Source organism: Panicum virgatum, chromosome 8K (genome assembly GCF_016808335.1).
Source record: "Panicum virgatum strain AP13 chromosome 8K, P.virgatum_v5, whole genome shotgun sequence".
Lineage (NCBI taxonomy): Eukaryota > Viridiplantae > Streptophyta > Magnoliopsida > Poales > Poaceae > Panicum > Panicum virgatum.
The window spans coordinates 15,742,041-15,764,340 of NC_053143.1; the positions used below are offsets into that span (position 1 = coordinate 15,742,041).

The 22,300-nt window shown below is 41.3% G+C and overlaps 2 protein-coding genes and 1 long non-coding RNA gene across 5 annotated transcripts; 2 read left to right on the plus strand and 1 right to left on the minus strand.

Annotated features, from left to right (window-relative positions):
• Positions 1-297: 297 nt before the first annotated feature.
• On the minus strand, positions 298-18,689 carry LOC120644041 (disease resistance protein RPM1-like). 3 transcript variants are annotated; one of them, XM_039920580.1, is made up of 4 exons: positions 18,412-18,689; positions 18,025-18,103; positions 12,156-14,613; positions 298-808 (listed from the first exon to the last, which is right to left on the minus strand). In XM_039920580.1, the coding sequence occupies exons 3-4, from the start codon at positions 14,606-14,608 to the stop codon at positions 547-549; spliced, it is 2,715 nt and encodes a 904-aa protein (XP_039776514.1). In that variant the 5' UTR covers positions 14,609-14,613; positions 18,025-18,103; positions 18,412-18,689; the 3' UTR covers positions 298-546. The 3 variants fall into 3 exon arrangements, with proteins under 3 accessions (XP_039776514.1, XP_039776513.1, XP_039776512.1); XM_039920579.1 differs by having other exon boundaries at positions 298-737; positions 12,085-14,613; XM_039920578.1 differs by lacking the exon at positions 298-808 and having other exon boundaries at positions 11,640-14,610; positions 18,412-18,687.
• On the plus strand, positions 1,303-4,793 carry LOC120644040 (disease resistance protein RGA5-like). The gene is made up of 2 exons (XM_039920577.1): positions 1,303-2,137; positions 2,500-4,793. Exons 1-2 carry the CDS (start codon positions 1,326-1,328, stop codon positions 4,433-4,435), a joined length of 2,748 nt encoding a protein of 915 aa, XP_039776511.1. The 5' UTR covers positions 1,303-1,325; the 3' UTR covers positions 4,436-4,793.
• A 1,068-nt stretch (positions 18,690-19,757) lies between the features above and the next one.
• LOC120644042 lies at positions 19,758-20,807 on the plus strand. Its single transcript, XR_005663355.1, has 4 exons — positions 19,758-19,919; positions 20,089-20,193; positions 20,315-20,426; positions 20,530-20,807. It is a non-coding gene; the product is annotated as an uncharacterized LOC120644042 (long non-coding RNA).
• Positions 20,808-22,300: the final 1,493 nt, after the last annotated feature.

Sequence of the window (22,300 nt, forward strand, 5' to 3'; positions counted from 1 at the left end):
TTCTGTTCTACATAACGCATCCAATCAGTGTCAACCGGACAGTATGCCTAAACCATATGTAATTATTTGACCCAAAACAAATAGATGTGCATGCAGTATGCGCAATTTATGGTGCCTTTTGCTCAGTATTTCAGTAAACCGTTTGTTTTGAGTTAATTTTTTTGGCATAATCTTACAGTACTTCTGAGTTATTGTAGCCTAATCAACTGACAAGGATAACACATTCATTACATTGTGCAGTTGAGTACAATAATACATAAGGTTCAGGTTCTTACATGGGAATCGAGATTACAGTACGAAAGACAAGTTTAAGGGTTCATTGGACAATTACAAATCTAGACGTATTATAGCTGAGTTGCTGATACTGCAGTTTCACTAACACTGCCAATGCTTTTTAAAAAAGAAAAAAACTAACACTGCCAATAACCAATATGACTTATTCGGGAGGACTGAGCATGCGGGCATATGGCTTGTGGGCTTGTGGCCTAGGTACAAGCAGATATGGCATACATGAATGCAACTGCAAATGGAGCCCAAATGCCACTTCTAGATGTGGAGCTCTGCAACATATTGCATTTTCTGCTGCATTCCGTCCGTGGTCCACTGAGCTCTGAAGTCCTGGTGCAAATTCAAGAGGCACAGCTTCCTCAGAGAGTGAAGGGATTCGATACCTTCAGGGACCTTGTCGAGTTTTGGAAGTGTCACAACATATAAACCTTCAATCTGTGTGAGGGCGCCATCTCTGATCTTCAGTTGGTTAACATCAGACATGCGCTTCAAGACAAGTGTCTTCAACTTTGGGAAGGACCCTTCAGCAAAACCCAACAGGTGCTTCATTTTTCTGCTTGGTATTGTTGTTGCCTCCCAAGTTCCTTGAATTTTCTGTAAGCTAATGGTTAGTGCTCACTCGAATCAAATGACGCGTTAGCCTGTCTTGAGACTGACAAAGGCCAGTTATGATGCTCGATACATAATAATCTATATGGACGGCACATACGCACAAGTCAAGTCATCACCTCGATCAAAACACAGGTTTTCAAAAACAATTATGTCCGCGTTGATGTGAACAGGCTTTCAAGTCTTAAAGTTTTGTATGGCTACTTGCTGAACCACCATCTAAAGCAGGCCATTTACTTAATGAAGTTGGAGCAGGTATGTCCAAAGTGCACACTGGCGTGCGCAGTAGCAGGTATAAACAAATTGATATCTGTAGGTCCCCACACGCACTATCGGCGACTAATTAACCAGAGAACTGAAGTGCCCTTCCTCTCACGCCACTACAATCGAGCTAGCATTTGGCTTAGAGAGACTGCTTGAGAGTCGAGATGGCTGAAGTGATGGCGAGCGCCGCCACGAGCGTGATGGGCTCCGTCATCAGCAAGCTGACCGCCATGCTCGGCGAGAAGTACCAGCTCGCCCGAGACGCTGAAGAAGGGATCCGCTTCCTGAGAGAGGAGCTGAGCACCATGGACGCCGTGCTGCAAGAGCTCGCGGAGAAGGACGACGACCAGATCGATCGGCGGGCCAAAGACTGGCGGAGCAAGGTGCGTGAGCTATCCCTCGACATCGAGGATTGCATCGACCGTTTCAGGCTCAATCACAGCCATGGAGGTTCCAAGGCAAACTTCGTGCGCAAGGCCGTGCGGAAGGTGAAGATCTTGTTGCAGGACTGGGGATTAGCAAAGGGGATTCAGAAACTCAAGAGCCTCGTCGTCGAGCAGAGCGAGCGGGCCAAACGCTACGACATCCACAAGTGCCTCGGCGCAACACCTCCGCCCGTGCCCTTAGATCCTCGAGCATATGCTCTGTTTCAGGAGGCGATAGATCTCGTGGGGATCGATGGTCCTCGCAAGGAGATCATTGAGTTGTTGAAATGTGAAGAGATGCAGCACAAGGTGGTGTCCATCTATGGAACCGCTGGGCAGGGGAAGACCACTCTAGCCATGGAGGTGTACCGCAAAATTACTGAACCATTTGATTGCCAGGCTTTCGCATCTGTATCTCAAACTCCAGATATTAAGAAGCTCCTTAGAGATGTATTATCTCAAATAAGCAACAAGAAGTTTGACGGGGAGTCGCAATGGTGGGAGGAACAGCAGCTCATCCGCAATATGAGAGACTACTTAATTGATAAGAGGTACACTAGATAATATTCTTCTACTAATGGTTATATTATGTGCGTGTGATATTTATTTCAGTACAAAATTTACTCTCTGCCATTGAATAAATTTAGATTCAGCGAAATTATTTCTTCACTGAGATAATGATTTTGGAAACCCTTTTTGAAGATCATACACGTTTTGAATTGGTCTCTGTTCTAATGTGACACCATATGGGAGGTTCTAGCCTTTTTTTCAGAAAACGGAAGTAGGTTCCATCCTAAATCCCTAGCACGTGTAATACGTACTGATAGAAAAATGTGCAACTTACAATTCCATCTCCATTACATTTCACCGATATCTTCACCATTTAATGGGGTTCCGCAACCAATGCATGCAGGTACCTCATCTTGATTGATGATGTCTGGAGTGTAGCAGCATGGGAGCTTATACAGTCCGCCTTACCTCGCAATGATAATGGAAGCAGAGTAATTACTACAACACGCAGCAAAACAGTAGCCAAATCATGTAGTACTGGTATTGCTGAACAAATGTACGAAGCAAAGCCACTTGGAGATGACGACTCTCAGAGATTATTCTTTAAAAGACTCTTTTGCTCCCCTGAAGATTGTCCCCAAGATTTGATGAAAGTATCCAGTGATATTCTGAAGAAATGTGGTGGCTTACCACTAGCCATAATCAGTATAGCTGGTTTATTAGCAAACAGAAGGCAAACGGTAGAAGTCTGGGTCAATACATTGAAGTCCATTTCTGCTGCAGTTGACAAAGATTCTCACATTGATAAGATGAAAAGAATTTGGCTGCTTAGTTACTTTGACCTTCCTCCCCATCTAAAGAGCTGTTTGTTATATCTGAGTGTGTTTCCAGAGGATTATTTGATTGATTGCAGACAGTTGATATTGTTATGGGTAGCCGAAGCTCTGATTCCTGGACAAGACAGGGAAAGTATGGAGGAGCTTGCGACAAGTTACTTGAATGATCTGATCAATAGAAGTTTGGTTCAGCCAGTCAAGGTTGGAGCAGATGGTACAACAGTGAAAACTTGCAGAGTTCATGATGTCATACTTGAGTTTATTGTATCAAAGGCTGTCGAGGACAATTTTGTTACAATATGGAATCGTAATGGGTTTTCTGACAATTATTCTTCCAACAAGATTCGTCGTTTGTCCATCCAGGAAGACATTTCTGGCCAGGCTGAAGAGATGTTGAAGACAATAAAAAATGCAGCTCATATTCGATCAATTAGCATTTTTGGCGATAATAATTCGGTGCTGGGTAAGCACGCCTCTGAGTTTTTAAGTAGCCAAGTCTTGCGAGTGCTGAATATAAGAGGTGGTGGGCTTAGAGAATTCTATCTTGGACATGTCAAAAGAATCAGTCAAATGAAGTACTGCCGGATAACCGGTAGACCCCATGAGCTCCCAGAAGATATAGAAAAGCTGCAACATCTAGAGACACTAGATATTAGTAACACTCGCATTAGAAAACTACTGGCTAGTATTATCCAATTGCAGAGGTTAGTGCGTCTTCGTGTTGATTGGAAGGGGCAACTACCCGATGGCATTGGAAATCTGCAGGCACTGGAAGAGCTGTCAACGATCGATTTGGGTTTTCAATCTGTAAAGCTTATCCAAGGACTCGGCGATCTGATCAATTTGAAGGTACTTGAAATTTTCTGGCGGACCGTCACTGTAGTACGTGATGTGGAAGGCCACAAGAAAGCATGTATCTCATCGCTCACCAAGCTATTCACGAGACTTCGACAATTATCTGTGCGGGAGTGGCCTGAAGCCACGTTTCCATTAATGTCACTATGTGTCGGTACTCCACCACCACTTCAGAGGCTTTCCCTTTCTAACTGGAATAAATCAAGTGCCGTGCCCCATCAAATCAGCTCGCTACTCAACCTGACCCGCCTCTACATTGGACTTCATTGTGAAGTAAGCAAGGAAGGAATAAATATCCTAGCAAGTTTACCCATCCTACTCTCTCTTACTGTTTTCTTGGATGACAAAGAGGGAGATTCGGACATCTTCCACCCAAGGCATGCAATCAATAGTCAAGGTTTCCAACGCTTGGTCAAGTTCACATTCCGCTGTTGGTCTGAGGCAGTGTTAGAATTTGAGTCGGGAGCCATGCCAAAGCTCCAAATGCTCTCACTATTAACTGCGATGCTGCTAATTCAAGTATGGGGATTGTGGGCCTCAGACATGTTGCTCTCACTATTAACTGCGACGCTGCTACTGCTAACGAGGTGGATTCTTTGGAGGATGACATCACAGGTGCAGCAGGCGTCCATCATAACCGTCCCATAGTCCAGGTCGAAAGATGGTATCAAGGTTCGATGGCACATGGGTGCAGCAGGCGACCATCTGGCTATCCCACACTAGAAGCACCATGACCATGAATGCATGATGTGGAAAATAAATATCAATATCAGCAATCATCTTTTTCTCTGTTTCAGCCACCCCCCGAGCATAAATTGATTGTCACAATTGGTGCCGTAGCTTTATTTTCTATTTTTTTATAAAGAGTATTTCACATACTCCCTACTTTCCAAAATATAGGTCATTTTGGTCATTTTAGATTTATAGTATTTGCTATGTACTTAGATATAATGTATATCTATCAGCATAACAAAATCTATGAATAATCTAAAAAAGTCAAGCCTTAGCCTCCGTATTCTTTGATAGAACCATGTTTTGGACATATTGCCTAACACATCGTAATTTCTGCAACAAAAAAATCTCCTAAGATTACTTCTGTGTCCATTTATCCATGTCTTGAACACTAATTGGATGGTGTGACTCAAAGGAATATTGAATGTTCACCAAATAAACATAGCAAGATTCCATCTGAGGAACAAATGTTGTATATTTATTGGAATTTCATATGCTACAATTTTTATCCTATGCTAATTTGTAATATAGTTTCTGGAGAATTGAACCAAGAAATAGTTTAAGGTTATCCGAACTTTTGTCATATTTGAGTTGGGCAATTTGGATTTTTTTCTAATTATTCATCAAGAAGTTAGTAGTCATATGTACAGAACTAAGTACAGCCCTTTACATGGAGTGAAAAGTGAAAACAGAGAAAATCCTGGTACCATTCAAAGCCCACACAAATACATCATTTTCATTGTTTAGAAGAATTGGTGACGTTTATCTCTTGAATACGTGCAAACTCCCCGCCACATAAGCACCGACCACTGTGAGCTGGACTGGTCGAGCTCCCCACCATCGCTGCTCGCCCATGCCCCGCCACAAGCTGCATCGACGCCTCTCGCATGAGCCCCGCCATTGCTGCCACAGGAGATGTGTTGCGACTACCAATGCGAGCTACCTGCGGCCACTACCACAGGAGATGTGCCGTTGGCACCCTGACCATCCTCACCTAGGCCGTTGTGGAGAGAGAAGATGGGAGGGGAAGAGGGAAGGATAGAGGTGAGGAAGAAGATGACAAGTAGACCCTGACAAAGGGCAAAATGGTCCTTTTACCCAACCTATTAGCTGCAAATAATTTGTTTATTCGATTTTGTGTGTTGTAGGCTAAAATCGTGCTTTCCTGGTGGTGAGGTGAAGATAAAATTTGTGATATGTTCTACATAAAAACCTGATTTTCGCATTGTCCCAAGAGCTAATTTCCTAGAAAGTTTTGAATGTACGTAGCTGTCAAAAGTTTCGAATGTACGTACCATATTTATAGATTTAGTAACCATGTAGTTAGTTTATTTTTTGAACTACAAATAGTAAGCTTTTGCAAATGTGATTCACAAGCTTGTCCCGTGTATACAATTTAAAACTCAAGGTTAAAAATAATTTTATGCACGCCGTTGGTAAATTTCAAAGTGTAAATAAAAAGTTTAAGTTGAAATATTTTTTAGTAAAATATGTCCACCTAGAACAAATTATGTAAACTCACAAAAAACCAATTGTACAGCTAGAACAATTTATATGAATAGACCAGACAACTATATATGTATCTAGAATAAATTATGGGAACTCATAGAACATAGATATATACACCTGGAAAAAATTATATGAACTCATCGAATAAATATTTCTGCACAAAGATATGAACTCAGGATGAAATATTTGAACCCCAGAATAAATTGTATGAAATTATGGAACAACTCTTACAATCTATTTGTACACGTAGAACAAATACATATACTATGTGGATAAACAACTCTTACAATCTATGTAAAAATTTAAATGAATGAAGTTATGTATAGAAAATAAGGGTGGAATGCGAACTAAAAATGAAAGGATAGATAGAAAATAGATAAATAATTTTATGTGAAATAGAAAGATAAAGTCAAATAATCATTATATAAGAAATGAGGGGAAAACCAAATAAATTAAAATATTTAAAAAAGAAGTGAACATAGAAACATCAAGTATTATTTTTTTCTAGCACTCAAGCACAAAGTATTTTTTAAAAAAATAAAGACACATGAATGACAAAAAATATAGAGAACATGAATATTATATAGTATTTAAAATGCTTAAAAAGAAAATAGAATATAAATAAAGAAACTATTATCATTCGCGGACAAAGATTTGTACACTTAGTATATCCATATTTTGAACAGAGAAGATATTATATTTTAAAAAATAAATAACTAGATTTAAATATTGTTAGTAATGGAAGAATAAAATCTATAAAAATGAAAATAAGGGATACATAAAGAAAAATGTACAAAAATAGTATAATAAACAAGTGACTATAATGGAAAAGGCATTGGATAGGGAATAATTGTAAAACCAATAAATGAAAAATTAACAAAAGAAAAATAATAGTAAAATAAATAAATCAAGAATAATATATTTCATGGTGGAAATAACTCAAAAGAATACAAATGAAAAGAAGACCAGGAAAAGAAAAAGGAAAAAATAGGATGGAACCTAACAACTAGGAATAAAAGAAAAGAGAAAAAAAATAAGAAGACAAGAAAAGAAATATAAACAGCAGCATGCTAGCAGGTGCAGCAAGCTCATCAATACAAATGAAAAGAAGAACTCCACATGCATTAGATCTATCAAGATGCTACTCCTCTCTGGGCTCTGGCTTCCTTCCTGTTCCAGTCCAGCGCGGCGCTGGCGGCGGCCGTGACGAGCTCCCTCTGTCCGTCAGGGCGCGGTTATCCTTCCAAGACTGTCGCCACTCCACAAATCAGGTTGGTAACTTCACTGAACTCGTGGCCGTTTGTTTGTTATGCAGTTCGATCGAATATGTTCTTTATTAAAAAAAAGAGGATATGTGAATGGTCTGCTATCGATTTAGGGATCCAGATCAACTGCAGACCTGCACATTTCTGTTCCACATAACGCATCCAATCAGTGTCAACCGGACTGTATGCCTAAACCATATGTAATTATTTGACCCAAAACAAATAGATGTGCATGCAGCATGCGCAATTTATGGTGCCTTTTGCCAAGTATATTTTAGCAAACCGTTTGGTTTGAGTTAATTTTTTTTGGCATAATGTCATAGTACTTCTGAGTTATTGTAGCCTAATCAACTGAAAAGGATAACACATTCATTACATTGTGCAATTGAGTACAATAGTACATAAGGTTCATGTTCTTACATGGGAATCAAGATTACAGTACGAAAGACAAGTTGCTGATATGTTGATATGATTAACTATTTGGTTGATGTTTGGCATATGTGAGATTACATTATTTAATCATCATTGGCGCTATTTATGTTACAGAAGCACCGCTTGTATCTCTCTACATTAATTTTCATGGACTATTCTCTTTTCCATTATGGAGTACATGGCATTTGGATATGGAGTATATGGTTTTTGGGTATTATTTGAATATGGCATTTATCTTATGGCATTGCATCATGTTGCCTTGCATTGCATTGGCATATGGAGTTATGTTGTGAACCTATGGTTCCGACCGTACCGGTACAACATCGTTTATTGGGCACAATGATGCAGCTTCATACCTTGTTGGGTATGAAGGCAGGAGTTCATATACATCCATGTGCATACATCATTGATTTGGCATAGAGATGCAGCTTCATATCTTGATGGGTATGACGGCAGGAGTTCATGTGCATTTATATGCTTTTCTGTTTGGTTTTGAGGGTTGGATGTGATGAAGTATATTACGATATACTATGAATGATTATGTTTCACATTGCACTACGGCTTATCGGACCTTGGATACACTATATGTGGGTTGTATGGATATACTTGGATATTGGTTTGATGTAGTTGTATTGAAACCAACATGAGAAGTGATAGTTTTTCTAGTAAGGTGAGTTACGGTTTGGCTAAAGGGATCGTGGAGATATTATTGATTTTCCCTTTCTTACCATTCATAAGCCTTTTTTTACATATTATTTATTTGATTATGGGGTTTTATCTACATTTATGCTACTTTATTTTCCCGGTTGTTATGGTAACCTATATGTTATGGCTTGTGTGGGTGATTTTCTATTGTTCTATTAGGATCCTAAACTATCGGTCAGAGGTAACTCATTACAAACTAATACTATGTTTTCATAACATGATCACCTAATTCTTCGTGAAAGAAGTGGATATGCGAGGGTTATTCTATACTTATTGCAATATTAAATGATTAATTAATCTAATGTGGTTTAAATAGTTTGTTAAAGCAGTTTCCTTGCTGAGATTATTCAATCTCACCCTTATTTTTTTCCTTCCCAGGTTGTCCTTCGAAGAGAGCATGGAAAAATGGGTTAGTTGCACATCCTACACTTTTACAAGATCCCATAATGCTAAGACGGTTTGTCTTGAGTCCGAAAGATTATAGAGAACCCTTGCTAATGTTGTTAAAGATAGAGTTGTTCTGTCGGAGTATCACGCTTTTCTTATATATCTATCTTTTGTTGCTTTCGCATCGTGCTTGTATATATATTTGCTGCTGAAATTTTAATTTTCAGCATTTGGTAGTTTGAGTGTAGCGTCTTAGGGTTGCGTGATACCTGGGTGTTACACTTTACATGTCCGCGCGTGATAGCGCGCGCTATGCACTAGTTAGTTTTTGAGACAGGCCCGTTCGGTGCAAAATGGCTCTTCCTCATCCTGGTTCGCCGCATGCGGAAAATTTCAGCACATTTCCCCGCAGTTACGCTCGCCTAGTGCCAGGCGTGCACACGAGCAATCAAGCAGCGAGCAAAAAAGTGGATTGACTGCTGGTGGAGCGAGCAACTGAAAAGAATCTTCCACTAATCCAGCTGAACGCATGCATTTTTCTTGTGCATCCGGTCCGGCAGGCCTGGCCGCCGGTGGTGGGGGGGTGGGGGGGGCGGCTGCAGTTGGGCAATCGCCGAACTGAACTGGGCCTCGATAGAAGGCCCGCCTCTGTGCTTAGCTGTCGGCGCAAAGCCTCCTTGTCCTGTCCTCTTCTGTGGGCTCTGGCTTCCTTCCTGTTCCCGTTCAGCGCGGCGCCGGCGGTGGCCATGACGAGCTCTCTCTATCCGTCAGGACGCGGCTATCATTCCAAGACTGTCACCACTCCGCAAATCAGGTTGGTAATTTCACTGAACTCATGGCCGGTTGTTTGTTATGCAGTTCGATAGGATATGTTCTTTATTTAAAAAAAGAGGATATGTGAATGGTCTGTTGTCAATTTTAGGGATCCAGTTCGACTGCAGACCTGAACATTTCTGTTCTACATAACGCATCCAATCAGTGTCAACCGGACCATATGCCTAAACCATATGTAATTATTTGACCCAAAACAAATAGATGTGCATGCAGTATGCGCAATTTATGGTGCCTTTTGCTCAGTATTTCAGCAAACCGTTTGTTTTGAGTTAATTTTTTTGGCATAATCTTACAGTACTTCTGAGTTATTGTAGCCTAATCAACTGACAAGGATAACACATTCATTACATTGTGCAATTGAGTACAATAGTACATAAGGTTCAGGTTCTTACATCACTACCAGAAAACTTGGCTTTTGCCGTGTGCAAATTCACGGGCACACGACAAACATGAATTTTGCTGAGTGTGCTCAAGAAAACACATGGCAAAACTAAAGCACACGGCAAAGTCATGGTTTGCCGCGTGCTTTTTTCGGCACACGGCAAAGAAATACTTTGTCGTGTGTTTTTTTTTGACACACGGCAAAGCATGACTTTGCCGTGTGTTTTATTTTGGCACACCGCAAAGTAATAAAAATTTTTTTATCTTCTCACCTCAAAATTTTTTCTACTCTTCACATATTACATGTGGTACTCCATGTTAAAATTTGGTACATTTTTATATTTATTTGTTATATTTAACTAATTAATTGCATTTCAAGTAATTTTTTGAATCAAGTCAAATTTGAACCGCAAGTGATTCAGATAATAGAATAAAATGAGTAAAAAATGATACTCATGTTATTTAACCTAGTTCGAGGCCTTACCCAGCAAATGAAAAGAAATTTCGAACATCTTGTGCAAGAAACACGACCATGAACGTGTGCCTGAATGATTTTAAAATTTAAAAAACAAATAAAGTCTAAAGTTTATGAGATTTGGCAATATCTCGTGATATCATATGTGGAGGCTATGGTAAAAATTTGAGTGGATTTTGAAATTTTATCGCATACGATGCCTACAAATAGAAACATCTGCGAAGAAGAATCAGAGAGTTGAGAAGGATGCGGTTAGATTTGGAGTGAAAGTTACGATCAAATTTGGGTTTGATTTCAAAAAATTTTCTATAGCCAACAGACAATTTAAATTATTTCATGTAAAATTTTGGTTATTTTTCGAAGTTGTTGATAATTTTATTTTTTTTGCAATTAAATAATATAATTTGAATCTGAGCTTGAAACACATGAAATAAAAGATTTTTTTGCATAGAATCATCAAACATGAATTGTTGAGTCAATTTGGCAAGGTAAAAATTGTGACAAAATTATGCAAAAATGAAATAGTGGAACAAATTGAATGGTACAAAAATTGAAGGTAAAAAAATATTTCGAACACGCTTTGTCGTGTGCCAGGTCAAGGATGGAGAAACTACCAAAATGAAAGTTATAGAACTCGAAAAGTTATGAAACTTTGTAGTTGACAACTTTTTAATTTGAATTCATTTAGGGCCTCAAATAAACAATATACACTCGGATTAGTATAGTATGTGAGGAAAGAAAATGGAGTATAAACACAAGTGATTGTGTGGTAATGTGGTAGAAAAGATTACACGTAAGGGAGAGGTCGTGAGTTTGAATCTTGTCGGTCATGTGGTGCACAAAAATGTTGCAACTTGCAACTTCGGTAGAGCGGGTGTGTGGCTGGCCGGTGGGGCTCCCCGAATTAAATCTTTTTTGTTTTCTATTTTTAAAATCAGTTTTCTAAAAACTTCTTTGCCGAGTGCTTTTTACCATTTGGCAAACTCTTTGCCGTGTGCCCGATAAATGGCACACGGCAAAGGACCTCTTTGCCGACGCCTGTTTGCCGTGTGCAACACACGGCAAAAGCCTTTGCCGTGTCCTTCTGGCACACGGCAAACAGCCTACCTCCCGTATTGCATGGGAATCGAGATTACAGTATGAAAGACAAGTTTAAGGGTTCATTGGACAATTACAAATCTAGACGTATTATAGCTGAGTTGCTGATACTGCAGTTTCACTAACACTGCCAATGCTTTCAAAAAAAAAAACTAACACTGCCAATAACCAATATGACTTATTCGGGAGGACTGAGCATGCGGGCATGTGGCTTGTGGGCTTGTGTCCTAGGTACAAGCAGATATGGCATACATGAATGCAACTGCAAATGGAGCCCAAATGCCACTTCTAGATGTGGAGCTCTGCAACATATTGCATTTTCTGCTGCATTCCGTCCGTAGTCCACTGAGCTCTGAAGTCCTGGTGCAAATTCAAGAGGCACAGCTTCCTCAGAGAGTGAAGGGATTCGATACCTTCAGGGACCTTGTCGAGTTTTGGAAGTGTCACAACATATAAACCTTCAATCTGTGTGAGGGCACCATCTCTGATCTTCAGTTGGTTAACATCAGGCATGCGCTTCAAGACAAGTGTCTTCAACTTTGGGAAGGACCCTTCAGCAAGAACCAATGTGCCTGCACTGCTGACCCTGTTAAGGCTAAGATAGGTTAGGTTTGGCACGTATGGAGAAAGCAACTGCAGCGGGTCTTCCTCAAGTCGACACCAGCTTATAGCTAGAAACTTCAGATTTCTGCCATGGTCAAGAAATATCGGGCAGTCTAGTGTATTGTCTGCCCAACACCCTCTGATTATCAATCTGTAGAGTTTTTCAGATTCTGGCTTGAGAGCTTGGAAGCAAAGTTCCTCGTTCTCATCCCTCGCAGAGAGAAGCAAGCTAGAAAGAAGCGGCATCGTGGATAGTGTAGCAAAAAGATTTGCACAGTCCGCAGCTCTTATGTTGTCAATCCACACGCTCCGTAGTTGCTTAAGTTGCATCAGCTGCTCAGCCAAGTCCTTGTTAGCTTCCACGGTCTCAAGAGTCTGAAGTTCTTCCAAATTGGATAGCTGTTTTGGTGCTTGCATTCCAATGAAATAGCGAAACTCTGACTGCTCCTCATCTTCATATCGGTCAGCCAGAAGGTGCCGCAGCTTCTTGAGTCTAACAATGCCTCGAGGTAGCTTCACTATTTTTGTTTGCTTGATGTCCAGGGTGAGGAGGTTTGAGAGCTTCCCAACAGACTCTGGGAGTGACTTGACCGTGGTGCGCCGCAGACCAATGTACCGCAGATTAAACAAATTTCCTATGGACGGTGGCACTTCAGTTATTTCAGAATCTTGCAGCTCAAGAACAGTAAGATAGTTCGATTCAGAAAAAATTGGGGATAACAACTGAGGAGAGGAAGCAGTTATTCCAAGAGCCACAAGGGTTCGAAGGCGCGAGAATTTCACTTTTACTGCAGCTTTGTCTTTCCATCCACATGATGACAGGCGACGAACATGTTTGTCCATGTTAGAAATGCTTGAAAAGTCATTTGCAGAACCGAACTTCTCATCTTTGAATATTGAAATTGCCAGGTCACGCACGAGGTCATGCATCTTGCAGGTTTTAACCCTGCCTAGCTCATCGTTCTCCACAACTTCCAGCATATTTCTTTGAATCAATTCTCTGAGATATCCTTCAGCCACCTCCTCTGCTGTGCTTTGTTCTTTTGGCACTGCAAAACCTTCTGCTGCCCACAGCCACACAAGGCTTTCACGTGACAATAGGTGATCCTCTGGAAACAGACCACAATACAAGAAGCAATTCCTAAGATCTCCAGGTGTGTCATGATAGCTCAGATTTAGAATTGCACGAACATGATCATTATTCGCCAGCTCACCACGAAGTTGTTTGTAAGTCTCATTCCAAACATAATCTGTTGTTGGCAGTGAAGACAACATGCCACCTATGGTTACTATTGCAAGTGGGAGGCCTTGACACCTATCCACTATATTCTTAGCCAGCTTTTCAAGGTCCTGAGGGCACTTGCATTCCATGCGGTTATAGAAAGCCTTTTTGCAGAAGAGGTTAAATGCATCATTGCGTTCCAAGGGCTTGAGTTTGAGTTGATGTCTTGGTTGAGCAAGAGTAGACACATGTTCCTGTCTTGTTGTGATAATAATGCTACTTGATTGAAGATTCTGGAATACGTCCGCTATCTGAGTGTATGCTTCTCGATTCCAGACATCATCTAATACAACCAAACATTTTCCAGCTGATAGTTTTTCTTTTATTTTTGCTTTCAACTCATGGGCATCCATATCCATTAGCTCTGACTGTTCTTGGTATTCAATCTTCCTAACCATTTTCCTCAGTAATTCAACTACATCATAGGTCTTGGTCACGACAATCCAAGCATGGGCGGTAAAGTTTATCTTCTCACGCTCATACACATTTGCGACCAGAGTGGTTTTTCCCAATCCACCCATACCAGATACTGTGATCACTGTGCTACCTTGCTTATCAGAGTATAGCCATTCAATCAACTGTCTCCTGTTGTCTTCAATCCCCACAAGATCATCTTGTGGAACTTCCTGGAAACAGCCTTGTGGCTTTTTTCTTTCAATATCAGCTAGTGGGTTAGAAATAAGCTGTGGCAGCTGCAGCCACCGATCACGCCGCTTCACAACATTTTCTATCTTTCTCTCTATCTGTATAATCTCCTCAGCGATTTCACTGAAAACTGTGACATAATAAGCTTTTGAGAAGAACTTCTTCAATGTATTTTCTTCCTCCAACTTAAGAGCATAATACGAATATTTGTCCATTATATCCTCAACACGGTGGGCCAGCTCCCGCACCTCGCCAATCCAATCCTTAACAAGCTCGTTTGTAAGACTTGGTGTACTAATCTGTTTTATGACATTACTCATTGCCTTAAATTCATTCCCTATTTCCTCAACTTTCTCTGGTAATTCCTTCAGATTCTTAACTTTCTCAGATAACTTTGCAATGACGGCTTTCGTGGCTTCCTCCGTTAAGATGGAACCAATCTTTGAAACAGTATGGAGTAAGGCCTCCGCCATCTCTGCTGAACATCATAAACATAGATCATATTATATAGTATAGTAAAAAATTTAAAAGAATTAGCAGAAACCCAACACACAGTTGCGCAATCTGAATACCTTGTTATAATTATCAGTAAGAAGAATAAAACCAGATGGAAAGACAAGAATGCCGATAAAGAACGATATGAAGTCAATTTTCTTGGGTTGATAAAATCTGTAGGTTCCATATTACATTCCTTTCTATGATTTGACATGTAAATCGAGAATTGGAAACAAAAACGCAAATAAGGCACAAAACTAATTATGTGACCATAGTCCATAGACTCTACACAGACTAAATAAAACCATGGATTCTGCACTGCAAACATCTATATTCAGTTTGATTCAACTCTGATTTCTAGCTTCTGTCATAATTCAATATCTATAATTAGGTGTACAAAAACCTCATGCATTAGTAGAGAAGTATAATGCCACTAATTAAAGCATTTCATTTTTTTTTGAACCTGGACACACAGCGAGGGAGGCCCCCACTGTGAAATTTTATTTAAAATGTCCGACCAGAGAAAAGGGATACTTACAGGGCAAAAACTGTTAGATAAGTCTCACAATAGTGCGTCCCTGTATTTATCTATACTACTAGATAGGGCTAGGTATAGCCCCCCCGGGGTGATCTCGACCATCGATGGGATCACACGGAGGTTTTTCTAGCCTCCTGAGACTGCTTAGGTGTTAAGAGTCTAGTAGCATATTTCATAAAATATGCTGTCTTGGGATCTATATATGTAAGACTGCCCTTTGGGCTTAATGGGTTGAGAGAAATAGATTTCAATTGGGCCAACAAAAACAAAACAGCTACCAGCTAACTGATGGAAGTGAAAGAGGGGGGGGGGGGGGCTGGAAGAACTGAAAAAACTGTAACTGAAAGGGAAAGCTAAAGCATTAAAGCATTTCATTGAGCTTAAGTATGGATGCAAAATGTCATGTCTCATGTGTAAGTCACAGAATGAATAAACCAGTCCATGAGAAGTGAACTATCCCTTGTAAACTATCTTGTGCTCTGTTTAATTGATTCATCAACATATTGTGCCTCTTTGTTATGTGGGGATGCCAATACGTGCGATGCAGGAAGAATAGCACGGAGCCTGGATCAGTTCAGGTTGATGGCGCCGAAGTGGTTGATTAGAAACGTCGGTTTGTTAGGCTTGTGAGTTTAGTTAGGCATTAGTTGGAGGAAGGCAATTAGTTATGATATGGTTTGTTTAAATGATCAGATAGTTAGCAGATTGGTTGATCCTGAACGTGGGGCAAAAGTCATCAACCTATAAATATAAAGGCTGTGTAATTGGAACATCAAGCAATATATCAATCTATTCCCTCCTTTCTATCTTCTGTCTAGCGTGAGAGCAGGCAAGGCAACGACCTTGTCCCTCGATCCTCCCTGGTGGCCGGGTTAACCCCTGGTCACCACATGATCATTGGTTGAAGCATTAGCTGTATCTTTGTTAGGTGAAGGTAAGTGTGGGACAGGATATGCTTTATGTAACACTTCTGTAGATTATGACATTATGAGGTTCAGGTGTTCTGAATCTTCATGATCAAAATCAGTCTGTTACATTTCATAATAAATTTTCTGATCGTGGAGATTTACATTGGCGCATTTATTTGGGTGGCGCTTTATATTTTTTTTGGTTCAATCATGCATTGATCTCTAGGTTTCCCATTTGTTAGGATTGCTAGCTTATTCCCTGTTATGTTTTTCAGAAGTCATGCTAGAGGTATTTCTTAAGATACAGCTTCTGATCTTGTTAATTCTGTGGCACACATATGTTGCAGGTTGATGTCCTTTCTGACTTATTCCTTCCTACCATTAATTTAAGGCTTTATTGCTTTAGAAAAGTCATACACTGTATGTTTTGACCGCTAATTACTGAAATTATATGCATAACATTGACTCTTTCTTACCAAAATGCACAGTAAAAATGGACCGAGTCTCTTATTGCGCTGAATGGTTCCTGCCTACTTTGGAGGTGGTCTCGCAGAGCAGCCTTTCTTTGGCTGTTTGTCATCCTTTTATCTTAAGAAGGTGTATTCCCTAAGGCTTCGAAGCACTATATTACCTCTAGTGCAGATTTTCCTAGTGACATGATTGACGTACATAACTTATGAGTCCAAAATTTCAGATATCTTTATTACCTAGATTTACCCTGATGCTGTGGCAGGAATAGCTACTGTTTCAGTCAAGATAAGCTAAGTTTGTTGATAAAAACATCAAATGCTTGATTTCTTAGTCTATGCTGTTTCGGTTGGTACAGAAACAGCTGGGCAGGGAGAAAAAAATACTACTGGTTCTTGAGCTTGCCAGTTCAAGTGGCTTCTTGTATGCATGAGCATTTCTACAGTTTTGGTATAGTAGTGTGTAAATTTGTTGTTTTGCCAGATACTGGTTACCATGTCAACAGAATAGCTTCTAATTTTTAGCTTTTTTGTTTTTGCCCGGCTTGTGAACCATAAAAACTCCATATAAATTTGTACCTGACCACAGGCCTTAAAAGAGGGTAAATTGGCAAGATGTTGGATAGTTTTGTGCACAGAAGTTTTTTTATCCGCTAGGCACAGATAATTCTGATATTGATACGTAGTGATTTTAATGCAATGCCTTTAGCATTTCCATTATTCTGAATTTCTTTCTTGTTCCCCGGAAGGTCAGGAGTTGGAATATGGATATGTGTTGTGCAAGGTGGCAGTGTAAATCTTTTACAAAGCAAGAAGCTATGGGGCTCTGGTGTTCTGAATCATGGTATGCTTGCTGAATACTAATAAATCCTCTAGTCATGCCAGCATAGATGAATTGGATGTTGTACTAGTTTCCAACTTCATCATACATCATCAAACCAAAGGAGTAGGTACTTGTGGGATGGCAATTGCATGCTTTGTTTTTAAGAGGCTAGGATTCCTAATGATTCCAAACAGTTTATTGTGATTTGTGATATTCCTAATCATGGTAGATTTGTCTAATGACTTGATCAGTTGATCCCTGCTGGACACTAGTTTGGAGTTCAGAACTTCAGGTATCTTTGGCGCCCAAATGCCCCATAATGCATCCGAACTATGCTTGTAGATATACTTGCTTTCTTAATACATAAGCTATCGGTTTGGACGTTGTGTGGAAATTTAGGAATGTTGGCTAATGACTATTTTTTATGTCTGCCTTTTTGTAGTCCTGTATAAATCCAGAACTGTCTACAAGCAGAGGGGCTTCTATTTCAACCTTGCAAAAGGGGAAATTATGCGAAATACTTGGATTTTCATTTCTCAAAAGGAAAATCTCAATACTAAATCTGATAGGCATGGCTAGTCATCGTATCACCAAGAAAAGAGAATGTTCTGGAGATGCAAAAATTTGGGAGTCAGGATTCAGAGAAGGTAATCAGCACCTGCTGGTGATTGGAGCTTGCAACTCTCCTACAATCCCTGACACTTGAAGGAAGCAGTCCAACAGGCCTGAGCTGAACCCTGCAGAAATTCCGATGGAAACACTTGAATGATGTACCAGCTAATCCACGTTGACAGTTTAGATGAAGAAATACAACTGAATCGAAACTTCGCAATTTGCCCATGGAATTACCCTACACATAACGCAAGGATAAGAGCAGGCATTTCATCCGGGAGTAAGGCCCGCTGAAATTTTCACATGTGACCCACTAGCAAGATATTAGATATGCTCGTCGAAGCTCAGATTTGAATCTAAATTCGCGAAATGACAGGCTCCGAACTTGCTCGTGAATGTATTCTGGTAACAGAACACCAGGAGAGAATCTAACCTTGACAGCATCCGGGGAGCCAGTTCTCGTGAGCTAGAACATCCAAGAGCAGCAGCAGAGGAGACCGTGTGGTGTGGTGTTTGAGCTGCTTATGCTTGGCTGGAGCTGCAACAATCGCAATGGAGTGCGCTGGCGAGGGGAGATCTGAACCTTTTTTTTTTTGATTCAGGGGAGATCTGAACTTGCTTGGATCTTAAGAGATGCAAATGCAAGCAAGCACCAAGGAGACTTCCTGTAGAAGGAGACCTCAAGTCGTCCAAGAAGACTTTTCCACTTTGGCCAGGTCCAAACAGTCTGCTCTCCTATCCGGTAGGGCACATACTGACAGGAGGCGGCCCCACGTCTGGGGAACGAATCCGATGAGTATCATTGGAGCAGAGACAAACTTGAACTTTGCTATGTAAAATTTTTGAAATAAAATTTTTACACATTTAAAATATTAAATATAGAATAATCACAAAATTAATTGTAAAACTCGTAATACGAGATGAATTTATTAAAACTAATTAATTTGTTATTATAACATGTTTACTGTAGCAATTTATTGTCTAATCATAGTTTAAGTAGACTCATTAGATTCGTAATTTATAAGCAAACTTTGCAATTAGTTTTTTATTTTATCTAGATTTAATACTCCATGCATGTGTCACAAATAATTTTGGAATTTTGAATTTTGCATCTAAACAAAACATTGATCAATCACCATCAGAAAAACAGAGCTAAACATACTTTGTATTTTCAGTGAACCTTCATCTCGACCTACATGCGCAAGAAGTTAGTCTGACTCAACACGTCGTCATCTCCTACGCTGAATTAACGCGGAAACTATCCTTTTTCGAATTTGTAAGCTCCTTTGTTGGACATATTATTGTTGCGCCGAATGCAAGCCTTTCATGTAAGCTTTCTTTCTTAGGCCCTCCTAACATTGTTTAGTTGTCAATAGTCCCCACCAGCCATGGAGCCTAGTAATCTACCATTTCGCTTCAAAGTTAGTATTTCAATGATAATACACTTGCTTGTGGTACTGTGCCATAAGCAATCATTGGACCTTCTGCATATGGCCCTGTGAAGACAAATTTGAACTATCACCAATACCAACTGGCTGAGAGAGAAAACACTGTTTTCATGAAAATAAATGACAAAAAAAGAAGGAAAGCAACATAACCAAGCAAAATATTTGCAAAATCAAACACTGGCAGGAAACCACATGCTCAACAGCTCAAGTCACCATGTGATGATGGGCACAAATAAAGTAAATTAATTAAATGTTTTTAAAACAAATTCTGGGTAAATGTGCTCAAGCCTCCTTGGTCAATGCCCCTTATTGCCAGCTTGGAAAAAGCTGTCCAAACTCCAAAAAGTGATTTTTTATTTCTCTTGTCGAATACTCACACACGGAGACCTACACAAGCAGGTCGTCGACCCTGTCTCTCTCCCTCCTCGTCCTCGCCGGAGACAACACCGGAGACCCGCCATGGCCGCCGTCGCCGCCACCGCCGATCCTCCAAGTAAGGACTCCACCGACACTTGATGAGCATCGATTCCCCCTGCCCATGTCTCATGCTAAACAAGCTCCAAAAGAAATTGTTTACGGAAGTATTTTTTTTCCTCCTGGATCTACCCCCAATAACACTTTGCGAATGGTCTTGTGTTTCTTGCCGTGGCATCTGACCACAGCCTACTTCGTCGGCCGTCCGTTGCACTACGAGGAGCAACAACCGCAGGAGCCGGTGCCGCCACCGGCCGTCGACGACCAGAACGCTGTGAAGGCACAAGTCCCTGGTGCGTTCTTGCAGCTCTGTTCTTGATTACGCAAGATTTCCTGCCCTGATTAGTGATCTCTTGTTCTTTTTCCATTATGTTTCGTGTCAATTGTTCACGTTCATGAACCTGGATTGGACAGGTTACTACGCTGGGCCTACGCAAGGTAGACGAGACACTGCCACGGAGCACAGCAACCCTGCTGAGAGTACTGCAGTTCAGCGGAGCCAAGAACCGGGCTTCCTTGCCAGATGGTAACTAGTTTGATGCTTTGATTGGTGTACAGACTATATGGAGTAATGGAGCTCAAATCTGCATCTATGAACTGTTTGATGGTTCTACGTTTGCTGTCGACAGGTTCGGATGCTTCTCCGGCAGCAGCGGGAATGCGAACTAGACCCAGGACATCCCCTGCTAGGAGGCTCGGAGCTCAATGGAGGACTGGTCATCTTGATGGATTGCACGAGGCCTTCAGATTCTCTTGGTTCTATGAAATTTGTTCTTCGGCGTTTCCGTTGTCAATTTGAACCATATAATACAGACTCAATGAGGTTGTTCGTTGTGTATACCAAAAGGATTTCTTGCTATTGTACTGTCTATTGCATGAGGAATTGGGGCATTTCACTGAACATTTATTCCTCTTGAGGGCTTGTGCTCCTGCATTAGACACCGTCAGAGACGCGAGTTGAGATTCAGGGACTACATAGAAGGGCACAGACTGCCAAATTCCAATACTTCACAAATCTCAGCGCACATCTAACAGTGCAAGACACTGGAACACAAAGGGGACAAAAATTACTTGGCCGCATTTTATGAACAAGGAGGCAAGCTTCCCCCTTTTGAGCAAGCTCTGTCGCGGTAGCTTCCACATCCAACTTACTCCCTCCATGTTGTAAAGAAAATTGTTTTGAGTTTGTCTTAAGTCAAATATTTTAAACTTTGACTATAAATAAATTATTTTGGGTTGAGTTACAAGACATGGGAAGAAGATGCTGAGAACAAAATAAAGGCACATAATAATCATGCATGTTAAGAAAAATTACAATTCGTCACTAGCAAAAAACACACAGGATCAACAAGACATGAAGTGGTGGCAGTAATTCGTTTCGTTTCCGGGCTCTGGACTTAGGCCATTCTCAGTGGGAGTTTTATGGGCATTAAATAGACTGTCATGTCAACATTTTTGATGATGTGGCAGTGTATTAATGAAGAGAGAGGTGAAATCAGTTTCACGGTGATGAAACCCTGTGTACACGGTTACCTAGACAGGTTGTGTCTTACATGTAACCTAGGAAACAACAATAGGTGAAACTATGCATTGAGGGAGGGGTGTTTCATCCTAGTTTCAAACAATTTTAGATGATGTGTCATTCTAGGTAATCGTGTCCATGAAACTTTCACTGAGAATGGCCTTAGTGGACTAGAATGCTGATTGCTCAAGAACAAGTCGATCAGTGGCTAGTGAGAGCATCTCCAACAGATTAGCTAAAAATCTTAGCTAAATGAAGAGGTAAAGAACAAGCTAAAAAAATAAAAAGCTTCTCTAGGGGCAGGGGAACCAACAGCCTCTCCAATTGAACTCTCTCTCCCTCGGACTCCTTGTCGGCGTTCGGCGACACCGCGCGGCGGCGCGCGGCGGCGAGGGAACGGAGGCTCCAGGCGGCGCCACGCCGCCTGCGGCCCCAACCAAGAAGACAGCCGTGAGGGAGGGGCGCAGGCGCGGCCGATATAGGCCGCGCCCGATAGGCCCGCCCGGCAATGGCCACGTCACTCGGCCGGCCGCCGCGCCGTGAGGAGGACCCACCGTTGGCCGCGCCGGCTTGGCCGCCCGGCCATGGCCGCGTCGCTCGGCCGGCCGCTGCACCGCGCCGTTGCGAGGGAACCCGCCGCTAGGGGCCTCGGCCGGCTGCCGCGCCGCGCCGCCGTGAGGTCCCGATTCGATTTGCTATGCAGAGGAAGGCACACATGGCCACACAGCCGTCGCTGTAGTCGAGCGACCGCACGAGCCCCAAGCAAGAGCGGGACCGGCAGGCCGCCGTCGAGCCCAAGCAGCTCCGACCCGTCCGCTCCTCCGCGGCGGCTGTGGCGAAGGAGTCCAACAAGCCGGTGTCGTCGTTCCTCTACCCCA

What these genes read in the sequence shown, in the direction of transcription:
- LOC120644041 (XM_039920580.1), bottom strand. Translation starts at nt 14,608, where the DNA reads ATGGCGGAGGCCTTACTCCATACTGTTTCAAAGATTGGTTCCATCTTA. An exon ending in ACATTGGTTCTTGCTGAAGG is followed by an intron (nt 809 to 12,155) that starts GTCCTTCCCAAA and finishes TTTTGCTGAAGG; the next exon opens with GTCCTTCCCAAAGTTGAAGA.
- LOC120644040 (XM_039920577.1), top strand. Translation starts at nt 1,326, where the DNA reads ATGGCTGAAGTGATGGCGAGCGCCGCCACGAGCGTGATGGGCTCCGTC. An exon ending in GACTACTTAATTGATAAGAG is followed by an intron (nt 2,138 to 2,499) that starts GTACACTAGATA and finishes CAATGCATGCAG; the next exon opens with GTACCTCATCTTGATTGATG.